Genomic DNA, 24762 nt, shown 5'->3' on the forward strand with positions numbered 1-24762 from the left:
CATTAGAAACACAAGAGCTCCCCTTCATGCACTCGGCGCAGAATGAGAAAAGACGCCGGTTTGGTAAATGAGTTGCAGTTACCGCCGAGGCAGGAGACTCTCACTCACTGAATGTGGTCTGGATGCTGATTGTGCTTTAGGGACAAGTGGATTATTCATTACTTTTAAAGGTGCTGTGTTCAGCATTCTAACTTCGCAAAAATCTGTGCCACATCAATTTTTTTATGCTTACGCAACGTTATGTACTTGTGTTGTTTGTCCGACCCGTTCATCCGTCCGTCTCAGTTATGTCAACGTTATCCATCCATCCATCCATTTTCTACCGCTTATCCTGTATTCAGGGTCACGGGGGGGCTGGAGCCGATCCCAGCTGTCATTGGGCGAAGGTGTCAACGTTATATTTCTTCATATTTGACAAAAGACTCCATTTGCACTCAAGGTTGAAGTGATTAGACTTTGGTGGACAAAGGTCACTGTCACTTTGCAAAACACGTTTTTAGCCACAACACAATAATTGGTATAATATGGACAATTTCACACAGGATACAATGATGCCGTTTTGGACAAACATAACTCTAACATGACTGGTTGACTGAGGCGTACAACTGCAAGTGGGTGATTCCAGTTTGATATGTTCATATAAATAAGGCTATTTCTTATGCTGGCAGGCTTTACTGTAATACCAAGATGAATATGAGGGCAATCTACTGGATTGGTTTCACCAAACAGGAAGTGGGTGGAATTGACTCTTTGAATCAAACATCTAAGAGTAGAAGAATCCTGGCTGTAACCAGCAGAGGAAAACCAGACTTCCAGTCCGGGGTTTGTTTGACTTAATGATTGGTTTTAGGTTCCCAGGGTCTATCTGAAGATGTTACTGTCAGAACACTTCAGAGATTAAGCGTCGCACATTATTATTGAGCAGCATAGAACTCTGGATAATTCAAGATAAAGGATCAAAATCGATACAGCAGAAGCATCGATTTTTTTTCTTTGTCAAACTCCACTTCTAGCCTCAACCAGAGATGGGCAGGATACAGAGGTCTGAGCAACTCCACACAACAAGACATCATTTTCAAATTTGTAGTCTTCAGCCCCAACTGGCGCCGAATCAAGTGCCATCTAATGAAACAATTTATCAGATTTCTCACAGCTCCCTCTGGAACCGCAAAAGGCTTTACACAACTTTTTTTTTTTCCCTCCACGAGATCGTAGTACTCCCCGAGAACTGTAAACATACTTTGATGTGTCAAATCAGCGGCACCCCCCCCTATAAATTCAGCGGCACTTGCTTTTTAATACATTAATCACGGCAGATATTTAGACTCATGAATAACGGCTGCATTGGATTGAGGCTTTCCGGTTTTACAGGCGCTGGTGTTGTGCACGCTGGCCCACCGTGAATGCATCCTTTAAGCAGCACACCAACAATTTAGTATTGTACTCCCATTAACATCATCAAAAAAAAGTGTGTGTGTGTGTGTGTGGGTTACTTATCTGCCTTCAGAAAAGTAACGGTATCTTGATTGCATCGGCAGCAACAAGGGTCTAACGGAAACAGGGTCTTCATTTTGAGGAACATTAGCGTTAATCAATCCACTTGTGAGCGATGGAGTTTACCTGTCATCCCAGCCATGATCTCATTTGTTACAGTTATTATATTAAGGCATCACAGTTAATTTGACAATGATATATAATCAGGCTTTAAAATTAAAATTAAACACCCATTACTCCTTCTGAGTAAACACACACACACACACACACACACACACACACACGCACACACACTAATATGCAGATATGGAACAAAACACAGTAGACAGACGCACATTTGAGTGGGATTGCTCACTTTTCTCAATGCAGTTTTTAAGTATTTACTTAACAATAATACCGTATTTTTTCATAGTTATAGACTAAACTTGAAAGTCATATGTCAGTAAAGCGAAGAGAAGTCGACAGACTGAAGTACTTCTTCCATTAAGAATAAATAAAAGTCGAGAGGAGGCGATGAGTTTGGCATTATATCTGTTGCACAATGCTTATGACTATAAAACGAAGCTCATTTAGTTGTAAAAGCTCACACAGCCGTTTTACGACTCCATAAAATCCGTCTCCAAATCTCTGGTGAGCGAGTCGCTCCAGACTATTTCTCAGTCACAGATTTCGGTTTGTGGTGTTTATTACAGAATAAGTGGTTTCACAAACACATTTCACAGTTTCATAATAACATCCTGAACCACTTCACTGATTGCACTGTACAGCAACTTCTGTGAAGAAAGTTCTGAACTAATGGCCTTAAACCAGACTGAAGGAGGTTTTGAACTCAATATGTCATCAAATAACACATTAAATATAAAAAAAAAATCACCATATTGACAATCAATTGATATCAAATGATGGAATATACGACTAGATTAGATTTATATTCTGTCAGAATTCATATGAAAACAAAAAGATAAAGAAAGAAAGTCAAATATTTGACTTGTCATCTACACTTTACAGTATGTGGCATCATATATATATTGATATTAAATTATTATTCTCCAGTTAACCAGACTGGATGTAATGTTTGCTTTATTTATTCATGTATTCAAGAATATGAATATTCATGGCTCAGCAGAAGAGAGTTATAAATTATCATTTCTGGTGCTGTTGGATTGTTTGTGGTAATTGTTGAGCTGATTAGATCCTTATGGCTGACGTTGACAGGATCAAAGCAGCCATTCAAGCCGTGTTTGTGTGCGCACTTAACTTAAGCATAACTTAAGCATTATATTCCCTTATGAATGTACATAAATACTTGTAATTACAACTGACTTACAATTAATTTGTCGTCATGCATTTGATCTATTTCTGAGTCTGTCTTCACACATACACTGCTATTTGTTTGTGTGTATAGTTGGCTCTTAAAGTATGGTTACCAGCTGTCATTGCATTTAAAGTATGTAACCGTAGGGAGGGTGAAAGTCAAGAGGATGTCACATTCAAGTAGGCAAAAAGCATCTGAAAACACTTACTAATCACACAGGAAAAACTGTGTCTGCTGGAGAATAGCCCCTCCGCTTCTCAAGTGTTTGAAGAGGTTCTTGACCCCGTGACAGAGCCGGAGCATAGGTGGACCACAACGCAGCCGCATCTTACATTCGGTGTTATCAACTCTCCTGCTGTCGAAATATGCTTTCAAAAGTTCATTATTGTGAAGCACTACCTGCAACAGCTGACTCAATGTTAGACTAGCTTGAACTTCCCACAGCTTTTACGTGACGGCTGGACCGGATCTATGAGTGACTGAAGAATACAAAAATTGCATAGCAGGGGGATTTTTGGCATCAAAACTATTCACACCGGCAGCTATTTGATTGTAGCTCTTTTAAAAGGTCGTAGTGCTTTTTCTCTGAGCGCCAGCCTTTATTAATCAAGTGTATTCATCCAGGGTGAAAAAGGTGCTGCACACCCACTAACAAGTAACAAGTGCTGGTGATTTCATTGAATATGGAGAAGACGCTTGTTTTGTGTCTATACTGAGCTTGGTATCAGACAAAAATAACGATGATGATGATGATGATGATAGGGGAGGCTAGTCGATCACACAGTGGTAAGATTGTTGATATTGTTGTCAAAGAAACATTTAAACACTTCTTTTTTTAATGAAACACTGGGATGAAGCACTCCTCAGTACTTTATATGGGCACAAGCCTTAAGTTACTGTAAGCTATTGTATAGAGTTTCAGTGAATTTGAATTCCCACTGTTATGCAGTGTACAGTCTATGTCTAGGGCTTTTATTTTGAAAGGCAAGAAAGGTTTGATTGGTTGATGCTTTAATTTGCGGTCTGAAAGCTCATAAACATTGTTTGGCTGAACTGTTTTCACCATGTAACCGTCACATTCTAAATGTCCCTCCTGTGTGAAGGCCTTTTGGAGTTAATGCTAACATCTCTCAGACGTAAAAACTCAAAGGAGCCTAATTCAATTCAGCTTTAATTCATTTCAGTACGTGCACCTGTGCTTTTCCTATTGTGATGTGCCAACATGTCATCCATGAAAAGGGCATTTGCCCCAAATAAGAACCATCCCCCTCCTAATGAGACTAATCATATTCACCATAATTGCCTAAATTAATTTCAGGTGTTGTTTTTTTTTTTTTTTTTTTTGCTGAAATGTAATACTGAAATACTAAAAGCGAAACTGCACACAGTAATGCTGCGTTCCAGACAACTTTGGAGGTCAGAATTCCTGTTGTATTTTCACCCTGTGGGCTGCCTTTGTTTCCACCTGACCCCAGCCTTCAGACCTGCCAGGTCCACAATGCCAAACAAACAATAACCAACTGATTATTGAGTAGTTGTTTTGGCAAGTGTACATGCAATTGCAGCCTCCAAAATCTGGCATTTTTAAAGTTTTATCAGTGAACTTTTGTGCAGAGAAAATAACTTTCAGACATTGTTCGCCGTAACCAGCTACCGAATAAGATGGCCACATATTTGCAGAACAAGTTTTACTATATGATCGTATTATTCAAATTAAATCAACTTAAAATTGCGTATTAGTTCATGCTAATCAATGTGCACTTCCATGTTGTAGCACATGGATAATGAGAGAAAAAGACTATTCTATTTTCCCCAAACAGATAATACTGCCATGTGAGAAGGCTAAGAAAAGTTCAGGATCATATTAACCTTTTATGGACAATTTTGAACAGGCTGCTTTGTTGTGTAAAACACTGTGAACACTCTCCCAAGTCACGTCGCATGTTACATGCGAGTTATCATTTATGTGGCCAAAGCTTTAAATGATGTAAGTTGCATTGTCTTGATCCGGCTGTCTGTGAAGATTTCATAGATAAGTTATAGCTGTAGACTGCATGTCTTTTAAATCCGCTCCATCATCACTGAAAATGTGCTTTATTTCGAGCTATTTGACACACCAATGAGAGAAGAACTATATCCTGACCACACAATAACACAGACAGATGAAACTCTTTTCAGCTTTTGAGGTCTGAAAACTTCAGACATTGCAATTTGCAAACGCCCCAGCGGGTCAGCACAAAATGTTTTCTTTATGAGACGAGACGGCACATTATAATGAAAAACAAATTGGTTGAATTTAACCTTGAACCACCTTTTTCTTCACACAAGGTAACATCCGGAACACAGAGAAGCTGAGCTACGACCGTCAGCAGCAGTACGAGATCCAGGTGACGGCCTGGGACTGCGGCCAGAAAAGGGCCCTGCACAGCATCCCCGTCCGCATTGACGTCAAGCCCGTCTGCAAGCCCGGCTGGCAAGGTGAGCTCTCGTCACGTAGACGCTGGGATTGCAGACAGTTCAGACTGAGCGCCGTTTAAACACACCGAGATGCGGATGCACTTGGACCCAGAGCTGTGTGTGTGTGTGTGTGTGTGTGTGTGTGTTCTCTTTCAGTGCAAACAATCACATCTGTGTATTCTGAAACACAGATGTGATTATTTGCACGTCATTACCTCAGCGTGTGTGTGTGTGCGCTTATGTCTGATTGTGTGATACTTGATGTCTCTCATTTTTCTCCACTTGTGCTTATTGTCGTGTCTCTTTTCCGTCTACGTACTTTCCTCTATTTTTCTGTCTCTCTCTCTCTCTCTCTCTCTCTCTATCGCTCTCCCCCTCCCCTTCCCTCCCTGAGGAATTGGCCTGTCATGTTAAGCAGGCACGATCAACAGCACTTTAGTAAGAGCCCCGTGACACAGCCAACACGACTCTTAGCACATCACAAAGCAGCCATGGCAGCCTAAACGGGGCCCAGAGTAAGGCAAATACCTGCATCTGCGGGGAGCGCTATATGACAACAACACAAGCGGCGCTCGGGGAAACTATATACTGGGTGCGATATACACTTGTCAGAGAGGGGAGCGACTCATGCGAGGAGAGACAAACACACGCCGGGCGCGGTTTAACATGTTACCGCGTGCAGTCTGCAGCGTTCTGTCATTAACATGGTGATTTATGTGCTGGATGTCTTTGGCGTCTGGCCATTTATCGTCCCGAAGGACGTGATGTTAGCTGGTGGTGATAAACAGCGGCGAATGAGGACCCTGGCAGCAGCGACTAAGTTGTTTGGCTCCCATTCAATCTTCCAAACACAAACCTGTGGTTTCAGATGAATTTACATGTTTCTAATCTGAGAAATCTGGAAATCTAGAAAGGGCAAGTTTGCAATCTTAAAACAAGCTGGGAAAAAAATCTATTAATTTTGCACCAAGACATTATAAATAATTCAAGCACCGTCTTGAAACTCCTAACATTAGTAATGTCTAGCCTAAATAATATCTTAAGAACGGTGCTTTTTGCAGTTCAGCAACAGCTTTACCAGACTGTTTTTAAGATTCAGTGGAATTAAGGTCAGCAAACCAGCTAGATAAAAAAAAAGAATAAAAGTTTTACCCTTTGTTCTCAATTTCAAAATGCGTACATGTAAGTTGTAGTAAGAAGTAACTGTGGCGGCACTTGGCAGCATGCAGTTGTTTTATTTTTATTTTTTTATGTGCCTAATGCCAAAAGGCAAAGTTCCAAATAAGGAAGATGGTAAGTGGAATCCCAGATTTCAGGATGTACAATAAAAGCATGCAGAAAGTACACACACACACACACACACACACACACACACACACATAATAGAGGGTAGGCTACACAATGACATTTGCACGCTCACAAAGACAGAGTTGTACACTTAATTTAAAAATGTTCTCACATAAATAAATAAAAAAACTCAAACATTTGAGATGCATTGATCTTCATCTTTACACTGTGGGAGCATTCGCCAGTTCATATGTCTGCACACGACACGCATGCATTCACACAGAGCAGGAAGGGCTGTCGTGGGTGTACACATCGACATGAACTCCCTCTCCAGGCTCTCAGCAATAATCCTGTCTTTGAAGCCTCAAACACACACACACACACACAGATACGCTCTCCGTTGATGAAAGGACAGTTGTCCCGATGAGGGTTGTTTGGCAACAGGGATGAAAACGAGGATGTAAATGCAATGGCCACAGACCAGGGGATGTTTAATAGGGCTAGAGGTAGTTGTATTAAAGGCTGGCTACTGTTGGAATGTGAAATACACACACACACACAAAAGAAGTACTTTCTTCCGTTAAAAAACAGTAATGTGTCTGTTCAAATTAACTATGGTCTCTGACTCTGGACAGCAGGGCTCAGCTGTGTGTCTCTTGTGACTAATCACGTGTCCTAACTTGGCTTGTGGCCCACTCTCTCTCTCACACACACACACACACACACACACACACACACACACACACACACACACACACACACGCGCACACACATGAATAAAGGTGTGTGCATCGCTTTATCAGCTTCTTTTTTTCAATTCTCCATTCTCCTTTCCCACTCTATACTAATATAATACCTTATTAAAATAGTATAACATGACAGGTGTGATTTTGCTCAATTAGTACTTTTGTACACAGGGACCACCAAAATCAACACAAAATGTTTATTTCCTCGTTTAAAGCAGCATTAATCCATATTTGTATTACATTGTGTCAAGTGACAATGTGTAAGCTCTCAATTATAGCAAATACAATGAATAATCACCCTAATGTGCAGGTCCCCTCCCCACTATGGATCTTTGTAATAACTTTCAGTTTAGTTTAGGCATCTGGCCACAACTTCACTTATTTGGTTTCCCCTCTTAGCATTGTTTCCAGCTGCAACAGGCATCTGTTTTCAGCAAAATGGGTCTAGAAAACCCAAAGTTGGTAGAGACGGAGCTAAAAAAAAAGTTGATATTGCACTTACATTCATCTGGGGGACGGAAACATGGCTATAAATCAGTAATAATGTTGCTTCGTAGCTGCTGGATGGGTAAATAAGCAACCATTTTCTAACAAGTTCATCTGATTGTGTGTCCATATGTCCATCGCACGTCTCAAGAACCACTCATCCGATCTTCTTTATCCTTGGCGGGGGGGTTTTTTTGTCTTAAAGAAGTGTTTGGTGAAATTGGTTCAGTTTGGACATGTGACACATTCAATATCACACACTCTGAACAGCCATGTCCCACATGCACTCATCAACTTTAAAGCTGTAGTAGGCTACTACGTACAGATATCTCCTCTTCGGCAGCATCATCGATGTGCCTGGTGGTTCTCTTCTTGTAGATTCCTGTGATACTGAGGAACATGAAGACCCTCCATGGAGCAGCCAGCCAGAATGAGCACTCATTGCAAATGCCACCCTTCACTCCACCACTTGCTTCCTTCATTCAGTTCTCCCAGGGGGACGAGGATTTGATCGAACAGGACCACTCGCCTTGCAGTGTCTGACATCAGGACTATGTCTGCCACATCTGCAGTGGTGTTTGGGAACTTGATATCTTCGTATCTCTTCCTGGATCATGTCACGCCCCTCCTCCCTACTCTATATTTCCTCCTGTCAACATACCGTTCCCGTCATATTATGAAAAGCTATTGTGGTCGCATTTGAAACCATGGAAACAACTTTCTGGCTTTGGAGTGGACACGAAATTGGAGCCCCATTTTTTCCAGCTAGTCCAAAATAATTAAAAACCTTTCAAACAATTTGGGTCCCTCTCTTATCTAGCCTCTTCATCTCCCTCCTTCCCGCTGTCCACACAGAAACACATTCACATCAACACAAGTAAAACTAATAATGGAATCAGCGTACAGATAGGACGCGTGTTCTTCTCCTTCGATGGGGTTTTTATCAGATCTTTTCGCTGATAGAGTTTGTTTCCAACCCTGCTATAGACAGATTGACAGACAGCTTTAATGGTCATTCTTCCAGCTTGCAGACCTGACCCCAGCAGTTTAAGAAAACAAACTAGAAAATAAAAGTGTAATCTTTCTGTGTTCTTGGACAGAGTTTAAATGCACAAATAGCTTAGCAACACTATCTTTAAATTGACGGCTCGATCAGATAACAGAATGCTGAAATCAGCCGAAATGTATTGTGTTGTCGCTTTCTTCTTAGGCTATTGGAAAAGAAAGTATAATAGCTACAGTGTTGACAAATTGATTTTCTTCTCAAAGTAACTGTGCATTCGTATAAGTTTGAGCAAACCTAAGTTGTGAGCTGCATGGTTATGCACCTCCGAATCACTGTCACAATATGTTTTACTCATTAATGCAATATTAACGGATGGTAGTTGTCTTTATAACTGCTTCAGAAACGGAGGTGTCAGAAATCTACCTTAGAATAAATATATCACCAGCCAAATTAAAAATGTACGGGATATTCAGCCTTCAGTTCATTATAATAGTGCCTTACCAGGACTGTATTTCCTGGTAAAGTCCTGTTTTTTACGTGGTACAACACGCCATATAGCAAATGACTACATGTTTTGTTCCTTTACTCTTCCTCTTAACATGGAATTCTGTATATAAAAAAGACAAAATAATGAGAAAACAATATATCAAGGCTTTTGCGTCACGTATGTCCCCCAAAACAGGTGGTGTAGTCGCACAAACACACCACACACGCACACGCACACGCACAAACACACGCACACACACACACACACACACACACACACACACACACACACACACACACACACACACACACACACACACATACACAAACACACACACACACACACACACACACACACAGACTTGCAATTATCCCTCAGTGCGAATAGTTTTTTCGTGTACAACTCAAAAGAAGTTTGCTAACCCCCAGTAACCCACCCACCCCCTTCCTCTATGCAGCACAGCCACACACACACACACACACACACACACACACACACACACACACACACACACACACAGAGAGAGAGAGAGAGATTGTACAATCTAAACTGACAAATATAGTTTAACACAAATCTTGAGTGACAGATTGCCACACTGATGAAAAAATAAATTTGCATATTCATATCCATCCTTTGTGTGTTGACTAAGGCTCTGAGCCTGCGTGTGTGTTTTGTGTGCCTTAGCATGCTGTGTTTTTCCCTTGAAACAGCCTCAAATTAAAACTCAACCCATAGATATTGTCAATCAAGGCAATTAGTCTGAACGCCACACTGCAGTTCAGGCTTCGAAATGATTAGGGAATAATTACAGTGATAACGAGACATCATTATTGTTTATTTTGTTGGAAAGAAGTGGAATATTTACCTTTGACAGCAGCACTATAGCAGTTAAACAACACACAGTCTTTACAGAAGTATATATTTGAAAAGCTATTATGGAAAAAAACCCCACACCATTCTCGTTTGATGTCTACGCCTCTCTACAAAATGTAAGTGAAGAGAAATTCATTCACAGGCCCTGCATTGATGATCGTGGAGGAAATGTTTTAGATTAAGGAGAGCTGAATCAAAAAAAAAAACATGTATATCGTTGGAAGATGCGATATAGAAGATGTGACTGGTTATTAAAAGTGCATGCACCACACATCAATACTACTTGTTAGGAAATAAGTGTTTTGAAACACTTTGGACCCATGTTTGCGACAAATAAGCATTTCCACAGGTATATGGATTTTCTGCACTGTTGGGTTAGCCTAAATACATCACTTAAACAGTGGCATCCATAGTAAAGGCATCCTAAATTATTTTTATGAATCTCACCCACATTGCAATTTAACTTCAACAGCTGTCAGCCTCTTAATTTAATCCAAATGTCCAGTGCAAAGAACAGGCTGCCATAGGTGTTTAAGAATGACCAATCAACACGGGTGGAAGCACTAGTGATAATTCACACACAACTCAAAAGGGAGAGACTAAACCAAGTTACATTTTAGAGGATGTTTCTTGCTCTGAAAAGGTTTGACAAATGTGCACATGTGCCAGAACACATGCAATAAAAACAAGAATGTAACGAGAATTGTGCGAAAGCAAATTTCATTATGATGTCATGGTATTCTTGCTAAAAGGGTGTCAGAGACTCACAGTGACCGAGTGTGTTAGCAGTGAAGTTGGTTGTAGCTAAACCTCAGGTGGACTATCTGAAATCCACACATGCTCTCAGTCATGCTTCGTGTTTTGAGGCGGGGAGCTGCATTTCCTGCTCGACTCGTGTGTGTGTGTGTGTGTGTGTGTGTGTGTGTGTGACAGCCAATGGTCCTGATCTCTGATAAGAGTAGGACGAGGAGGCATTAAAGGGAGGAAGAAGGAAAATAAATGGCTCGGCACTTCCCTTTCCCATTTCCTCTAGCCTCCCACTCCTTTCTTGCTTCCTCTCTAATCTCAGACGGAGCTGTCTGTCTGCTGCCGTAGCACTTTCCATCCCCTCTCCGGTATTACCTTGTTTTCCTCTATTACTTTCATCGTTTCCTTTTTGGCTCCGTGTCCTGCTTTTATATGTCTGTGCACATGTGTGTGCACATCCTTCAGGATCGTGTATCCTTCAGCGCATCCTTTAGTGAGTGTGCACCTCTGTGTCTGTCCGCGGCTAATCCCACCTTCTGCTGCAGCAAAATGCATAATATTTTTTGGGTGCATCATTATGGCTGAATGCTCCAGGACTTCTCCTGGTTGTGGTGACTCATGCTTTCTGTTATTGTTTTGGTTGGTGTGTTTGGCTAACAGCTAACCGAACTCCCAGTACGACGTACCTCAGCGAGCAGAAAGCTCGGTGAGTGTAATTTTGTTTTTGGCAAGACGACAGGACGTGTCTTATACAAGGACTTTGAGCTGATTGCCTACGTAGTTTGAGTGAAGTGTGTTTTACAATGCCTTACACTTCATCAGCGTTTAGACGGTTGGTTAGCCAGTTTGCGTTATCCTTTCGATCACAAAATACAGCAATGTCGTTGCAGACACACCTGGCTGGGATCTGCACTCTACTGAGTGCACCTCTATACTGTAGTTGTTTTTCTTCTTCCCTTGGCTGGATGATTTTCTTACTTTTACCCCTTCGCTTTCCTCTCCTCTCATCTCGCCAGCTCGCTTATCAGTTCACGCTCATGTTAGCGTTTCTTTCATTCTCTCGACTTGTCCGTCTTCACTGATCCACTTCTAGTTTTAAGTAGGAATCTGTAGTCTCCACTTTAAAGCACATTCACCAGATTTTCCACTCACTCCACGTTTCACTGTTATTGCATTGCACCATGACACACACACACACACACACACACACACACACACACACACACACACACACACACACACTAACTGTCAGGATCAACCTGGCTTCAGGCAGGGATGGGTGAATGGTCGCAGGGGTAAAAAGATAAACAGGAAGTGCGGGTGTGTGTGCGTGTGTGTGTGTTTCCATGTTTGCAGGGTATTGTGTAGGAGTGGGAGAAATACAAACACACACACACACACACACACATCTGTTGTAAAAAATTGGAGATGCACCTTGACACAAACACATTCATATGCAAACAGGAAATGGACAAAGAATAGCAAGACCCCCCCCCCCCCCCCCCCCCCACACACACACACACACACGCACCTGTGTAAGAGTGATTACTCTCCCTCAGTACTCGTCTCCCTGCTTGTTGAGATTGAACTTTCCTTTATAGTGCCACTGCAATGGCAAGGCGTCATTGAGCGATGATTGCAAAGACAAAGGGTGCAATGAAGTAAAAGAGGTGGATGTGAGAGGGATAAAACAGCAGGGAGTGACCGAATGGGAGAGAAAAAGAGTTAAGGGAAAAGATAAAAGATATGTAGTAAAGTCCGGGGTAAAGGTTTTGCCAGGGGAGGGACTTTAAAGTGTCATGGTGTTATCAAGCTGGTGCTGCAGTCGTGTCGACGTACATCGGGCGGCTGTGATGTCAGTTTACCAGCCGATCTACAGTTCTGGCCCTTACCCACGGCTATGAGCTCTGGATAGCAGCTGAAGAGCGACATGCTGGGAAAACCTCCCAGTGGGGAGAGCCGACATGCTGCAGGGATAACAGTGTGTATACCAACTATAGCCTAGGGCATTGGATGTCTGGAGTCATCCCTTAAGTCTGCTGCCATCACGAGGAGGATGGGAATGAAGGTGGAGAAAAGATAGTAGACACCCTCGGAAAACACTTTTTTGGCTCCATTTTTTTTTTTCTCAATTCAGCGTCTCCATTCTAAACTCCCAGATTAAATTGTCATTTCACTTGATCCTCCAAGCAGGAAAAAGAATTAGAGTTACACTAGATATGAAATTGGGGTATTTTGGGAGGCTTCTCACGGAATCCAGCAGAAAAGAGCAATTTCATTAGGAATTATCCCATTAGAGACTTTTATAAGAATATTGTAATAGTTTCTGTCAGCTCAGATGCTGAACAGAACGCTGTGATGACGGATGACATGGGCTTAGATAGACAGTAAGAAGATCCAAACACCCACATCTATTGATATGATTAAATGTGTCGGGATGGCGTGTCAGTATTCGCTCGTGGATAGTGTCCTTTCAAAATAAACTTCTGTCAGTGTGTAAATATAGTGTACATAAAAAATAAAACAACGTTTAGCTTGCATTCTGATATTGTTGAGGATCCTATATTTGATATGGACATATCACATTCTCAAAACCTGTTGGGAGTTGTATGGTTAGGAATTGGGACGCAGCTTATGTGACATGGTTAAATAACTAATGATCTAGTCTATATCTAACTGACTCTGTGAGCCTCACTCCCAACGCATTAAATACAGATGCTTGGTCAGTGTGCCTTGGCATCTTATATTGCATTGAGGTCTGTATGAGACACACAAGGCTTTCAACGTACTCAATGTATATCCAGGAGGCTGATGTTAATGTCCCGTGTGAAACCAAATCAACAATGACTTATTTTACCTTAGTTTTGTTATGTAATGTATCTACTTAACTAGACACCAGTTACTGTACGTTACATACTTATTTTAAGAAACAAAAATATTCATTTTAACCCACACCAAAATATTTTACTAAGCCTAACCAGGTTATTTTGTTGTGTGAGAAATCTTCATCAAACTAAGTTGAAAGTTTGTTTTTAAACAAAAAAAAAAATGTGTTACGAGTAGAAAACTATACTCTTTCTGTGAAAACGGAAGATTATTATAAGGACACTGTGTATGCAATGAGCGGAAAACAACACGTAATCCTTGACACTTTTTAAACCTGTTAAAAAACGACGGCAGAAGCGGGCTGTTAACAATGTGTTATCACATCACATCTGTTCATCAGTTAATGTGATAAATGTAGCAGCAAATAGCGAGGAGCAACATTACCATTTCTTGAGATTCTTCCACGTTTTGATCCACCAGAGCCAGAACTTGCTCCGTGCAAAGAAGATATACCTCTATCACACACTCCCATCCAGGCACGTGTGTGTGTGTGTGTGTGTGTGTGTGTGTGTGTGTGTGTGTGTTATATTGCAAGGTATGTTTCTGTGTGGTGTTTCAAATTTGTGCTCCAGGTGCCCCCTTTTAACTTTGAGCACCTGCCCCTCCAAAGGTCTCTGAACAGCTCTGCTCTCATCCTGAAGATTCAGGATAACATCCCGCCATTTTGTCATTCAACTGCCACCTTTAAAAGCCCTTCATTTCTTTTTTCTGTTGCAAACCTTGCGTTTTCCAACGAAACATGTGAAAGCTCTATATATACACAAGAAAGAGAGGCACAAAGTGCACGCATGAAAGCATTAAAGTGAAGGCTTTTGGGGCATGGTTGGGAGAGAGAGAGAGAGGACAGGCTAGTAAAGAAGAGGAGAAACCAGAAATATGGCACTCACTGGAGGGAGATGGAGGAGGACAGAGGTGGAGAGCGAAGGGGAAGGAAGGGGAGCAGAGTGCTCTTTTAAATGGAAATTGGCTTTTGCACTGGTGGCTGGGACGAGTAATGACGAGCCCCCTCCCCTCTCCGACTACTTGAACGTGGTGTCAGCACTTTTACATGCACATACACACACAAATGTTCACACAACTATCGTCCTACATGTCCTCACATCTTCATAGACATTTAAAAGCAAGAGCTTACTGATGACACACACACACACACACACACACACACAACCTCCAGAGACGGGAAACAGCGTGAAAGTGTGATGATGCATCATTTTCTTAAGCACCTCTATCCATCTCCCCTTCACTCTCTGCATTTCACACCCTTCACTTTAAGGAGGATGTTGAAAACGTTTATCTCAGGTGTGTGTCCGTACATATACAGTGGTGTGCCCACATACTGAGTTTCCCTATACAAGAGACACAATAGTCTGTGTCACCAGTACATTTACATTTAGGTCATTTAGCAGACGCTTTTGTCCAAAGCGACTTACAATAAGTACATTTGTAGTGGCCAAACAGTTCTTTTTAACTTTTCTAAAGGTTATTTACAAATCATCATATAGTGGGAGTCAACATGAGAAATTAATCTGCTTTTTACTTATGCTTCACCATGCACACACGATTTATAAATTAGTAATCCTGGCATATTTATAGCAAACAGCCTACTTTATCCGCTGTGATAAACTATACCTTCCAGAGATCAACGAGGAAAGTACAACTCAGCTGAGTTGGAGTTCTGACTCCATCTGTGAGACTCTCTGGCCTCAACTCTTCTAAATCAATCCATTGGAAGCTGCTCCTGTGCTGCGTGTGTCTATAAAGGGCACAGTATATTATGGTGTCCTAAATCCTATTCAACCAAATGAAGCCACCTGCACTATTAATCATTTACTGGTGCAGTAAGCTTCGAAATAGTGTGTCTTAAAAGGCTAGCGTGTAGTATTTCAGGGATCTTTTAGCAGCAATGGAACACTATATTCATGTTTCATTAGTGTATCATCCTGAAACTAGGGATTGTCAAATTTTGTTACCTTAGAATGTAATATTTACATAGGGAGCGGGTCCTCTTCATGGAGTCCGCCATGTTGCACTGCCACGTTTCGACAGTAGCCCAGAATGGACAAACAAAACACTGATTCTAGAGAGGGCCTTTGGTGTTTTTACACCCTCACTGCTAGATGCCAGTAAATCCTACACACTTGCTCTTTAAAGGCAAAAGCGTTTTTATGGAATGCAAAGTGATGAATCGGATAAATAGAGATAACTGTGCCCTTTCGTATTGTCTCTCTTCAAAGGCTATCATGGAGTTGCCCTCGGTTGTGCACATAAATCTCTAAAGAAGAATAAAAATAAGGGCTTGAGGTCACATACTGGACACTTTTTCACCTCCACCAACTTGACCAATCGCTGCATGAGGTGGACGTGCTTGTTGCCGCTGACACACATTGCCAGATGCAGCTCCAGATCCAACACCAGAGAGGAGTGGGATGCTGTTGGATGAACGGACGAGTTTGTTTGTAGCATACCAACACCTTTATACTTTCATGCAGATTTGTGGTACTTTAAATAACCACACTGTACACTGTTTCCCCAACAGAGGTTGTCAGCTTAATACACATCTGCTTACTATGGCAGTAAAGGGACCTGCATGACTCATGACATTTTGTACACAGGTCAAAAAGCAAAGTGGACACAAAGTTTCATAGTGGTTATAAGTATAAATATGATTATATATTTTTTGTGTTCATTTTTACATGAAATAGTACTACGTTGTTTACCTTTCAAATAAATCTTCAAAGGTGGACATTTCAAGATGCCATAAATAATGGCTGCATTCTATTTGGTCGCTCCTCTTCCGAAATTAATACACAGTACCAGGACCTCCTGAAGTGGAATGCAGCCATCATGCATGTAATAAATGCATTCTCTGCTATGAACTGTCAAAATGTAATTCGGGCAGTTTGTCCTTGGTTAGTGCATAGCCAATCAGTTTCAGGACGCTTTTATGCACATACTTTAATGATGGCTGACTTTGGTTGCACACATATAGACACAACACTTATGGTGTGTTGTGGTAAAATACAAAGCTACAAACTTGCATGTGAAGATGTTGAATATGGCTGGAAACCACAGGAAAACTACTTTGCTATAGGTTAAAGCCCTGCATTCAAAATCTTGACTTAAAGTTTAGAAGTATATTTGAGCAAAATGTACTAGAAGTATGAAGAATAAATAGTACCTACTGTATAGGTATATAGAGTAAAAAATACAATATTTCCCTCTGATTGTTTGTGAAATAGAAGTACAAAGTAGTAGCATCAGCTTGAAATCATCAAGTAATGTAATACCATCAACTTAAGTACAATACCTGAGTAAGTGTACTGTACTTAAGAATACTTTACTTATAGAGACAGCACAATCAACCTTGTATTGCATTTATTCCTGGCATTGTGAAAAGCTTGAGGGAGAGCTTAAATAAACCATGCAGTGTTCCAGAGTGACTGGGCCTTCTGAATAATGCTACGTGAACATGATGCCATTATTTCAATGTCAGACAGTCATAGACGAGCACAAGGCCGGACATTTCAATGTAAAGGTCTTCAGGAAAAAGATGAAATAACTCCCCCTCAGTGACAAAATATAAAGTATCACAATACACATGCCAGAGTATTAATATTTTACAGTTTAACCTGCGGACACTGTGATATTGGCTTCTGTACTCTGTTTAATTCTACAAAAGGGCCTTGGCAAACATGTTACATACCTGGTAATCAAAAGGGAGATAGAACCTCCATGGTAAATCTACCACCTGCTCCATCACAGACAAAATGGACACAGTATACAGAGTTACTTAGTGTATGAGCAGCACTCACTTTTAAAACATCTATTTTTTAAAGGCCATTTTCTTGAAATCAATGTATTGACAGGTTGGTGTAAACATTATAACAACACGGTAAACAAAACAATATGAGAAGTAATGGCAGGGATGATTATAAGGATAATAAATGGGACAAAATAAATGGATTTACACATAACACAATTTCTTGCTGTTGTAACGGGTGAAGACGTCTATTTTGAGAGGACATAATGGATGTAACAATATGTTGACATGCTATATTTTAAACAGTATTTAACAGTGTGAATGTGTTGGTAATCATTTACACAAGGTGTCTGTATGTATTTGGTATTCAATTCATGTATAACCACCTGTGAGAGGAGCGCATTAATGCTTTAAAAAACTCTGGTGGGGCGATAATGGTTTGGTGCTGTTTTTGTGTCTGCCAGTAATGAAAACAATTGGGAAAGATGCCATTGTCAAACATTTCAAATTGATTCAATACATAGATGTTGTTTTGTCCCTCTAAATACCTCACTACAGTCCAGTGGTTTTTTGGCAAAGGACCGTTTTTCATTTGTTGCAGTGTTTCCCATTATTAAAGATGAATGCCACTGCAAAATATGTATCAGTGATATTAAGTCATTTGTTTGGGGTCTTATCTAAACAGAGGCTATATGAATTGAAGACTAAAGTGTTTTTTTCTCCTTTTTGCCGAGAGTGTATCTATGTTCATTTTCTTTTCTTTTCCTTAGCAGCTCATATGTCTACTTCAGTGGTTCCACACTGTTTCAACACCCTCTACATCATGTCTTACCACGGAGGGGAGTCCTGTCTCGGAAAGAAATGTGCCTTTTGGTGTGAAAGAACATCTGCTACTGTACTTGGTCTCGTGATTTGTTTCCACAATATGCAGCACCCACGCTCCTTGTAACTCATTTGCCTTCCTACCAGCGAGCCCAATTCCTCATTATATTGGAGGGTGGTGCACTCACGCCTCCTGCGTACATTCATCATCGGGTTCTGTCACAGTGGGGTCACTCATGGACTCATTACCTACTGTTTTTCAGTAAATCTTTGTGTGCAATGGGCATCAGAGTGGTATGACACAGTGTGGTATTCAATACATTGACCTCCGTTCATGACAGCGGACTCAAGGGGCCAAAAATGCAAATATGGGGAGTTGGAAAAAGTTCTATATCAGTATCTCACAGTGGTTTCAACAACTACACTAGCTGCAGTCTCTAATAGTATTTCATTTCAGGAAGCAACAAAATACCTTGCACCAACAGGGGAACACCAAAGTTATTATCCCTTATCCTCTGATGAATGGGAATGTCTGTACAAAACTGTGTGCCAATGTAATTATTTTAGCCTAGATGTGGAGGTATTTCATTGGATAGTGCTAGCTGCCATTTGGGGTTCATCCTCTGTGGCTAATGAATGTCTTTGGTTAAATTTGCGCACAGCAATCTATCAAACATTGTTGTAATATTTCAGTGTGGACAAAACTGATGATCAACTAACAATCCTGAGCAGGCTCTACGCTCTGGCTGGAGACAGCCATTGTATCCATCTGAAGGCAATATTAGCAAACGGATGCTGGTCACTGCCCCCTCTGGACAAATACCATACAGGCATTCATTCTGGGTGTTAAGATGTTATTTAACAAGTTTCAGTTAAGCAGAGGGTCATATGCCAGACTGGAATTCCTGGATGTCAGTCATCACCATGAAGTTGCCAAGCAACCAGCAAAGACTCCTTTTGGATGTGCTGGTAGTCAGACTTTTACATCTTCGGATAGAGTCAGGACCCGGTATCATACACTCTGGAGCACTGATCAACTTACAGCACTTGACGTGCTGGGAGTGAGGCCAGGATGGTGAGGATATAGCCGTATGTATGGTGTATACTGTAATTGCATGCAGAGGGATGTCGTGAGGGAGAAAAATACAGAAACGCAAATGAGTACAGCCTGTTGTGTTTGTGCACTTTTCCTGTGTGTGTGTGTGTGTGTGTGTGTGTGTGTGTGTGTGTGTGTGTGTGTGTGTGTGTGTGTGTGTGTGTGTGTGCACGCTCCAGCGAGTGTTTTTGATCTGGTTTAGCATGCGCCATTGTTTGTGCCTATTCTCATCACTGCCACTAACAATCCCGTAGTAACAGTGCTGCAGCAGCCCACAGCATTCGCAGTCTGGAGGAGGTAAATCAACTGCAAAACAGATGCAGCGTGTTTTTGTGTTTGAAAGCGAGGTGGTGAGTTTGTGAGGAAGCGAACATGGCAGATTTAACAGGCTGGTGAGCAACAAAGAGCTGCTGCCTTTGCTTCCTCGCCGGTCTGCTCGCCTTCTTGCTCATGCCTCCAGCTCCTGGATACGATGATGGATGGATGGATGGATAGGAACTTATTCGCTAGTTATCACTACTGGTTGAATATGGTTGAGAGTTTGCTGCCCAATTAATTTTGAGGCGATATAGTTTGCTCTTAGTTTCATACAGTGATGGTGTAATGATGCTCCCGTATGACAGAAGAAGGCAACTTGACTGACAGGCGTTTGGCTGTTAAATGTGTGAGAACTGTGTTGACAGCATCTATGTTAATGCTTGGCATGAAGTTTAAAATTCTGATAATGATTAAGATCCACAAATAAACACTCTGGAAACAGGCAACATAATTCAGGAAGCGGATGTGCAGACAAACACAAATTCACAACACAAAGGCTTGAAAAAAATGGGAAAAAAATGAAGGGAAAAGCAGAAACATCACTTTGGCACAAAATAATAGCCTGCCCGGACAGAAAAACACAATTTGCAGCTGACGGGACAGACAGTGACAGCATAATGACTACTGCCGCTAATGCAGGCAGTGCACTGCACTCCCAACACAACAATGCAGCAATTTCATTAACCGAGCACATTCTGCCAGAAGGACATTGAGTTGTGTCAGCAACATTGAAAAATTGGAAATGGAGTCTTGTTTTTGATGGCAGCCTGAGTGGACAAAATGAGGCGAAAGGAAAACAAACATGCAATTACAAAAGCAACAAGTGGGCTCGTGACGACCAGATATCTTTTTGAGATTATCATCTGCAGCAGTGTTGGTGTTTCCATGACAAACTGCCGTTTAATCCGTTCCCTCTGCCATCCCTAACGCTATCACTCCGTCTCCCTCTTTCCCCCAGATTGGAATAAGAGAGTGGACTACGAGCCGGGAACAGGAAGTAAGCAGCTGTTTCCCAAAATGCACCTGGAGACCTGTGGCGGGCCGCTGTCGTCAGTGAGGACCACGGTGGAGCTGCAGACCAGCCACATTGGGAAAGGCTGCGACCGCGAGACCTACTCTGAGAAATCTCTCCAGAAGCTCTGCGGTTGGTGGAGACATTTCCGTTTATGTTTTTGAATACCATCATCGTACTTGTGTGACCGGAATGTCAAGCGTCTTAGATCGAGGGGGGCATGTCCGGTATGTAGCACGGAATGAGGTGAGAGTCAGACCCGTGGCTATTAGGATGGCGATGGACATGTAGGATATGCGGGAGATGGCTGATCAAAGATGACTCTTGACTGCGGCGGGCAATGAATTTCAAGTGAGCTGCTGCTGCTAAAAGCATCAGTGGATTCCACCGTCTGAGTACCAGGGTCAGACACAACCTGCAGCATCGTTCTTTGCCCCCTTTATCTTTTTTAACCCAACATCTGAAAGCTCCCGGTCCGCGTTGCGTTCTTATCTCCGCTCGTGTCCCTGGTAAACCCCTGTGCTCAATGAAGGCGCCAGAATAGCAACTTAAAGCTGTGTCACTAATGATGTGACAGGGCGAGGGCATTAGCTGCCTCAGATGCAACCACACTTTCTCCTCGCTGACTGATGAACAGCCGAGCTGCCGTATCGGCGCCCAGAGCGCCAACAAAGCAGCCGAGCCTACCCTGTACCCCCCCCCCCCTTCCTCCCCCCCACACTGCACCGCCAGCAGGGGGGCTAGAGTCATCATCTTTGACTAACGGCCTTCACAAAACCCCCATTCCAGCTCATCTGAATGCATAACGTCCACCCGCTGCCTCCCCTGGCTCCCGGTCCATGCATGGTTTACCACTAAAGAGTCCTTTTCAGGCACCTCATAATCATTATCTGATAGCGAATAGAATAAATTGTAATTGCTTTTTTTAAAGCGCAATCAATTTGAGATAATGTACAAAGACATCGGGCAAAGAGGAGGCTGCAGCTGGGTGCCGGAGAAGTCGATCCGTATTTATTTACTGAGGGAATCTAATTACTGGATTCAGAGCCTCGACACTGGCACGAGTACAAGGTAGAGAAAAACAGCTTTACAGATGGTGGAAAAACATCAATTAATGTGCTAATGCGCGTTATTAGCAGCATCGGACAGATGCATGTTCAAATTGTTCGCCGGACAAGAGAAATACAGCGAATTCTGACAATGCCCATTTTTTTTTTCACTGAAACAACATGTTTCCTGTATCTCTGATTTATTACCATCCATAAGCGGTTACAAATGATTTATAAATGTGGTTTAAACGCATGAAATGTATTTGTCACTGTCACACCGGGGGTCACAGATAGATTGCGAAGGGCACGTCAAATACATCGAGGTGCAGGATGAGCGACGTGGCAAAAATAAGGTTTGTCAAGGTGCCAGCGAGGAAACAAAGATCACTGAAGTCTCGACATAGTGATGTTATTGTGTCAGAGGAATGATGGAGCGGGCTTTAAAGGGAAGAGGAGAAAGGGGGTAGGATGGCTCAATGCAACGCGGTAATGATTGATGAGTATTGTCAGGATGTACAACATGCGTCGCGCCTGTGTGAATAGAATGACAAGCAGCTGTAAATAATTAATGCGATTGGCTGATTGACTCCTCACTGCGTCCTTTTCTTTACCAGGACGTTCCCGTGTCTTTTTCTCGCTGTTATAGCAGCGCTCGGTCAATACGTCCTCTCTGTTTCCACAGAGGCACACTTTAGCTGTGAGCTACGTTCCCAATTTGGGAACAATGACACCTTTTTTTTTTTTGAAAGTCAGTTTCATTTGCCATGAATCAATACCCACATCCTCTATCCATCTCGGCCCATTGATTACATATTAAGCCCCGCCATCTGCCTCACTCATAAGTAATCATAGCCAAGGTTAGGCCAATATACGCCACATATCTGCCGTGATTGTTATTGACACGTCGTCTTTTGTTCCCCCGGTGATGACCCCCAGGGGCCTCCTCGGGCAGCACTGACCTTCTGCCTGCGCCCAGCGCTGCGACCAACTGGACAGCTTCCCTGGTGTCTGACAGCGGCAGGGACAGTGACTTGATCTTCAGGTTTGATGGTCATCAGGCGGCCAAAATCCCAGACTGGGTGGTACCCCAGAATCTGACGGACCAGTTCACCATAGCAACCTGGATGAAGCATGGACCCAGTCCTGGGCTCAGAGCTGAGAAGGAAACTCTACTCTGTAACTCCGACAAGACAGGTGGGTGTGAGCCTGAAATGTGGACTTTCAAAACTCACATTATACATCTGTTATTATTAGCAACTGAGGGATGATGCTGGCTATTTTCTCTTTTTTTCTTATCGTCAACAAATCCTTTGAAAAACCAAAAACAATGAAGTGTCAGCATATCCAAAGCCAATGTGCCATAGAGCTCCATTGTTAGCCCAAAACACACCAATGGGGCATGTGGTGGTGACATGTTCCTTCATTATAGTAAACAATGGCATTGCAGTTGACTTTAAGATAATTCTACATACATACACATTCCGTCTGCCCTACTGTACATGCTCACTAGTGCAACAGATGCATACTAATCTGTAGCTGAAAATAGTCTCCTACAAATGCACTCTCTAGTCTGGTTTGACTGATGTTTATTAAACTACAGTGCCCAGTTGTTTAAGAAGCTTACGCTTTATAAACTATTATACATTTGAAAAAGAAAACTGATATATTTGTGACCCATTTTTGAAGATTTAGTATAGGAACAAATAAACTAAGAGGTCAGCAGGTTAGAGAAGTCAGAAACTATTGAGAGACCAACTATGACCATTTTCTGGTCATAAAAAGACTACAGAATCCATGAATTACATTCCCCAGAAAGTTAAGTGCTCTTCTGATATGAAATTCTTAACACTACTTACTATAAATCAACTGGGAACTTCTGTGTGTCTGATTTGTGATTCAGGTGAAATTTCAACTTAATATTATAGCCTAGTTCATCCTCTGTAATGACCCAGCATAACAGCCGCAGTAACATTAAGGATGATTTTATTTTTTTTTAATTCCAGATAAAAATGATACGAGATGACCTTCACAAAGTTGTCCTTTTTCTAAGACGTGCTTCTGTCCCAGTTCAGCGAGGTTTTACGAGGCTGCATGTCTTTTTTTACCTGACAGTGAGTAGGCGTGATGATTCGCTCCTTAGTGCCTACTCCTCTTTCTCCCTCCCACCCACAGAGATGAACCGTCATCACTACTCACTGTATGTCCATAATTGCCGCTTGGTGTTCCTGCTGAGGAGAGACTTCACCCAGGTGGACACCTTCAGACCGGCCGAGTTCCACTGGAAACTGGAGCAGGTAAGGGGCCGTGATGCCCTGGGACATACACGACAAGACAGGGGAACTTGTGTGACTATTAACACAAGTGTCCAAGATTTGATAATGGTTTATGGGCACATCTCATAGATTAAACCTATATTAAACTCTTGACTTTATCCATATTGGTCTGTATCTTAGATTTATAATAGAAGACATCCTGGGGGTCATAAAGGAGTGTGGCATAAGGTTCATAAAGGAGTGAGAACCACAGATCAGTCCATGGAAAATCACTGGCTGGCTGCCTGTCAGTGTTTTTGTGTGCAGACACAAGCACCTGTATGCATTTCTATTTAGTGCTTAACTGCACTAGACATCCTCCTATAATCCCCCCAAAAAGCCTAACCTTTAATTAACCCCAATTAATGGAGAGCTCTCAAAACACTACATAATATCCGTGCAGTTGTTTAATTGATTTAGTGACACTTGAGTTAATATTTGCCATGGATGCGAGGAGTTTCCTGTTGATATTTTTCATTTTCTACATTTTCCTCTGCCAATGCTTGATATGTCAGATAAAAAAATCTCTAAGCAATCAAATATTTTCAGAGATAAAACACTGTATTACCTGACATGAGATCTGAATTGGAAATGATGGCAAACATGATT

General features: G+C 41.9%; 1 protein-coding gene across 1 annotated transcript in view; it reads left to right on the top strand.

The window, feature by feature from the left end:
- Positions 1 to 24762, top strand: part of LOC311020200 (calsyntenin-2-like) — a 218046-nt gene that overhangs the window by 148411 nt on the left and 44873 nt on the right. Inside the window, exons 5-8 of the mRNA XM_084020120.1 lie at positions 5138 to 5287; positions 20739 to 20924; positions 22778 to 23035; positions 24014 to 24135. Coding sequence (XP_083876246.1) covers positions 5138 to 5287; positions 20739 to 20924; positions 22778 to 23035; positions 24014 to 24135 — 716 coding nt within the window. The remainder of the gene's footprint in view (positions 1 to 5137; positions 5288 to 20738; positions 20925 to 22777; positions 23036 to 24013; positions 24136 to 24762) is intronic.

This window comes from Eutrigla gurnardus (genome assembly GCF_963514095.1).
Source record: "Eutrigla gurnardus genome assembly, chromosome: 10".
NCBI classification, from domain to species: domain Eukaryota; kingdom Metazoa; phylum Chordata; class Actinopteri; order Perciformes; family Triglidae; genus Eutrigla; species Eutrigla gurnardus.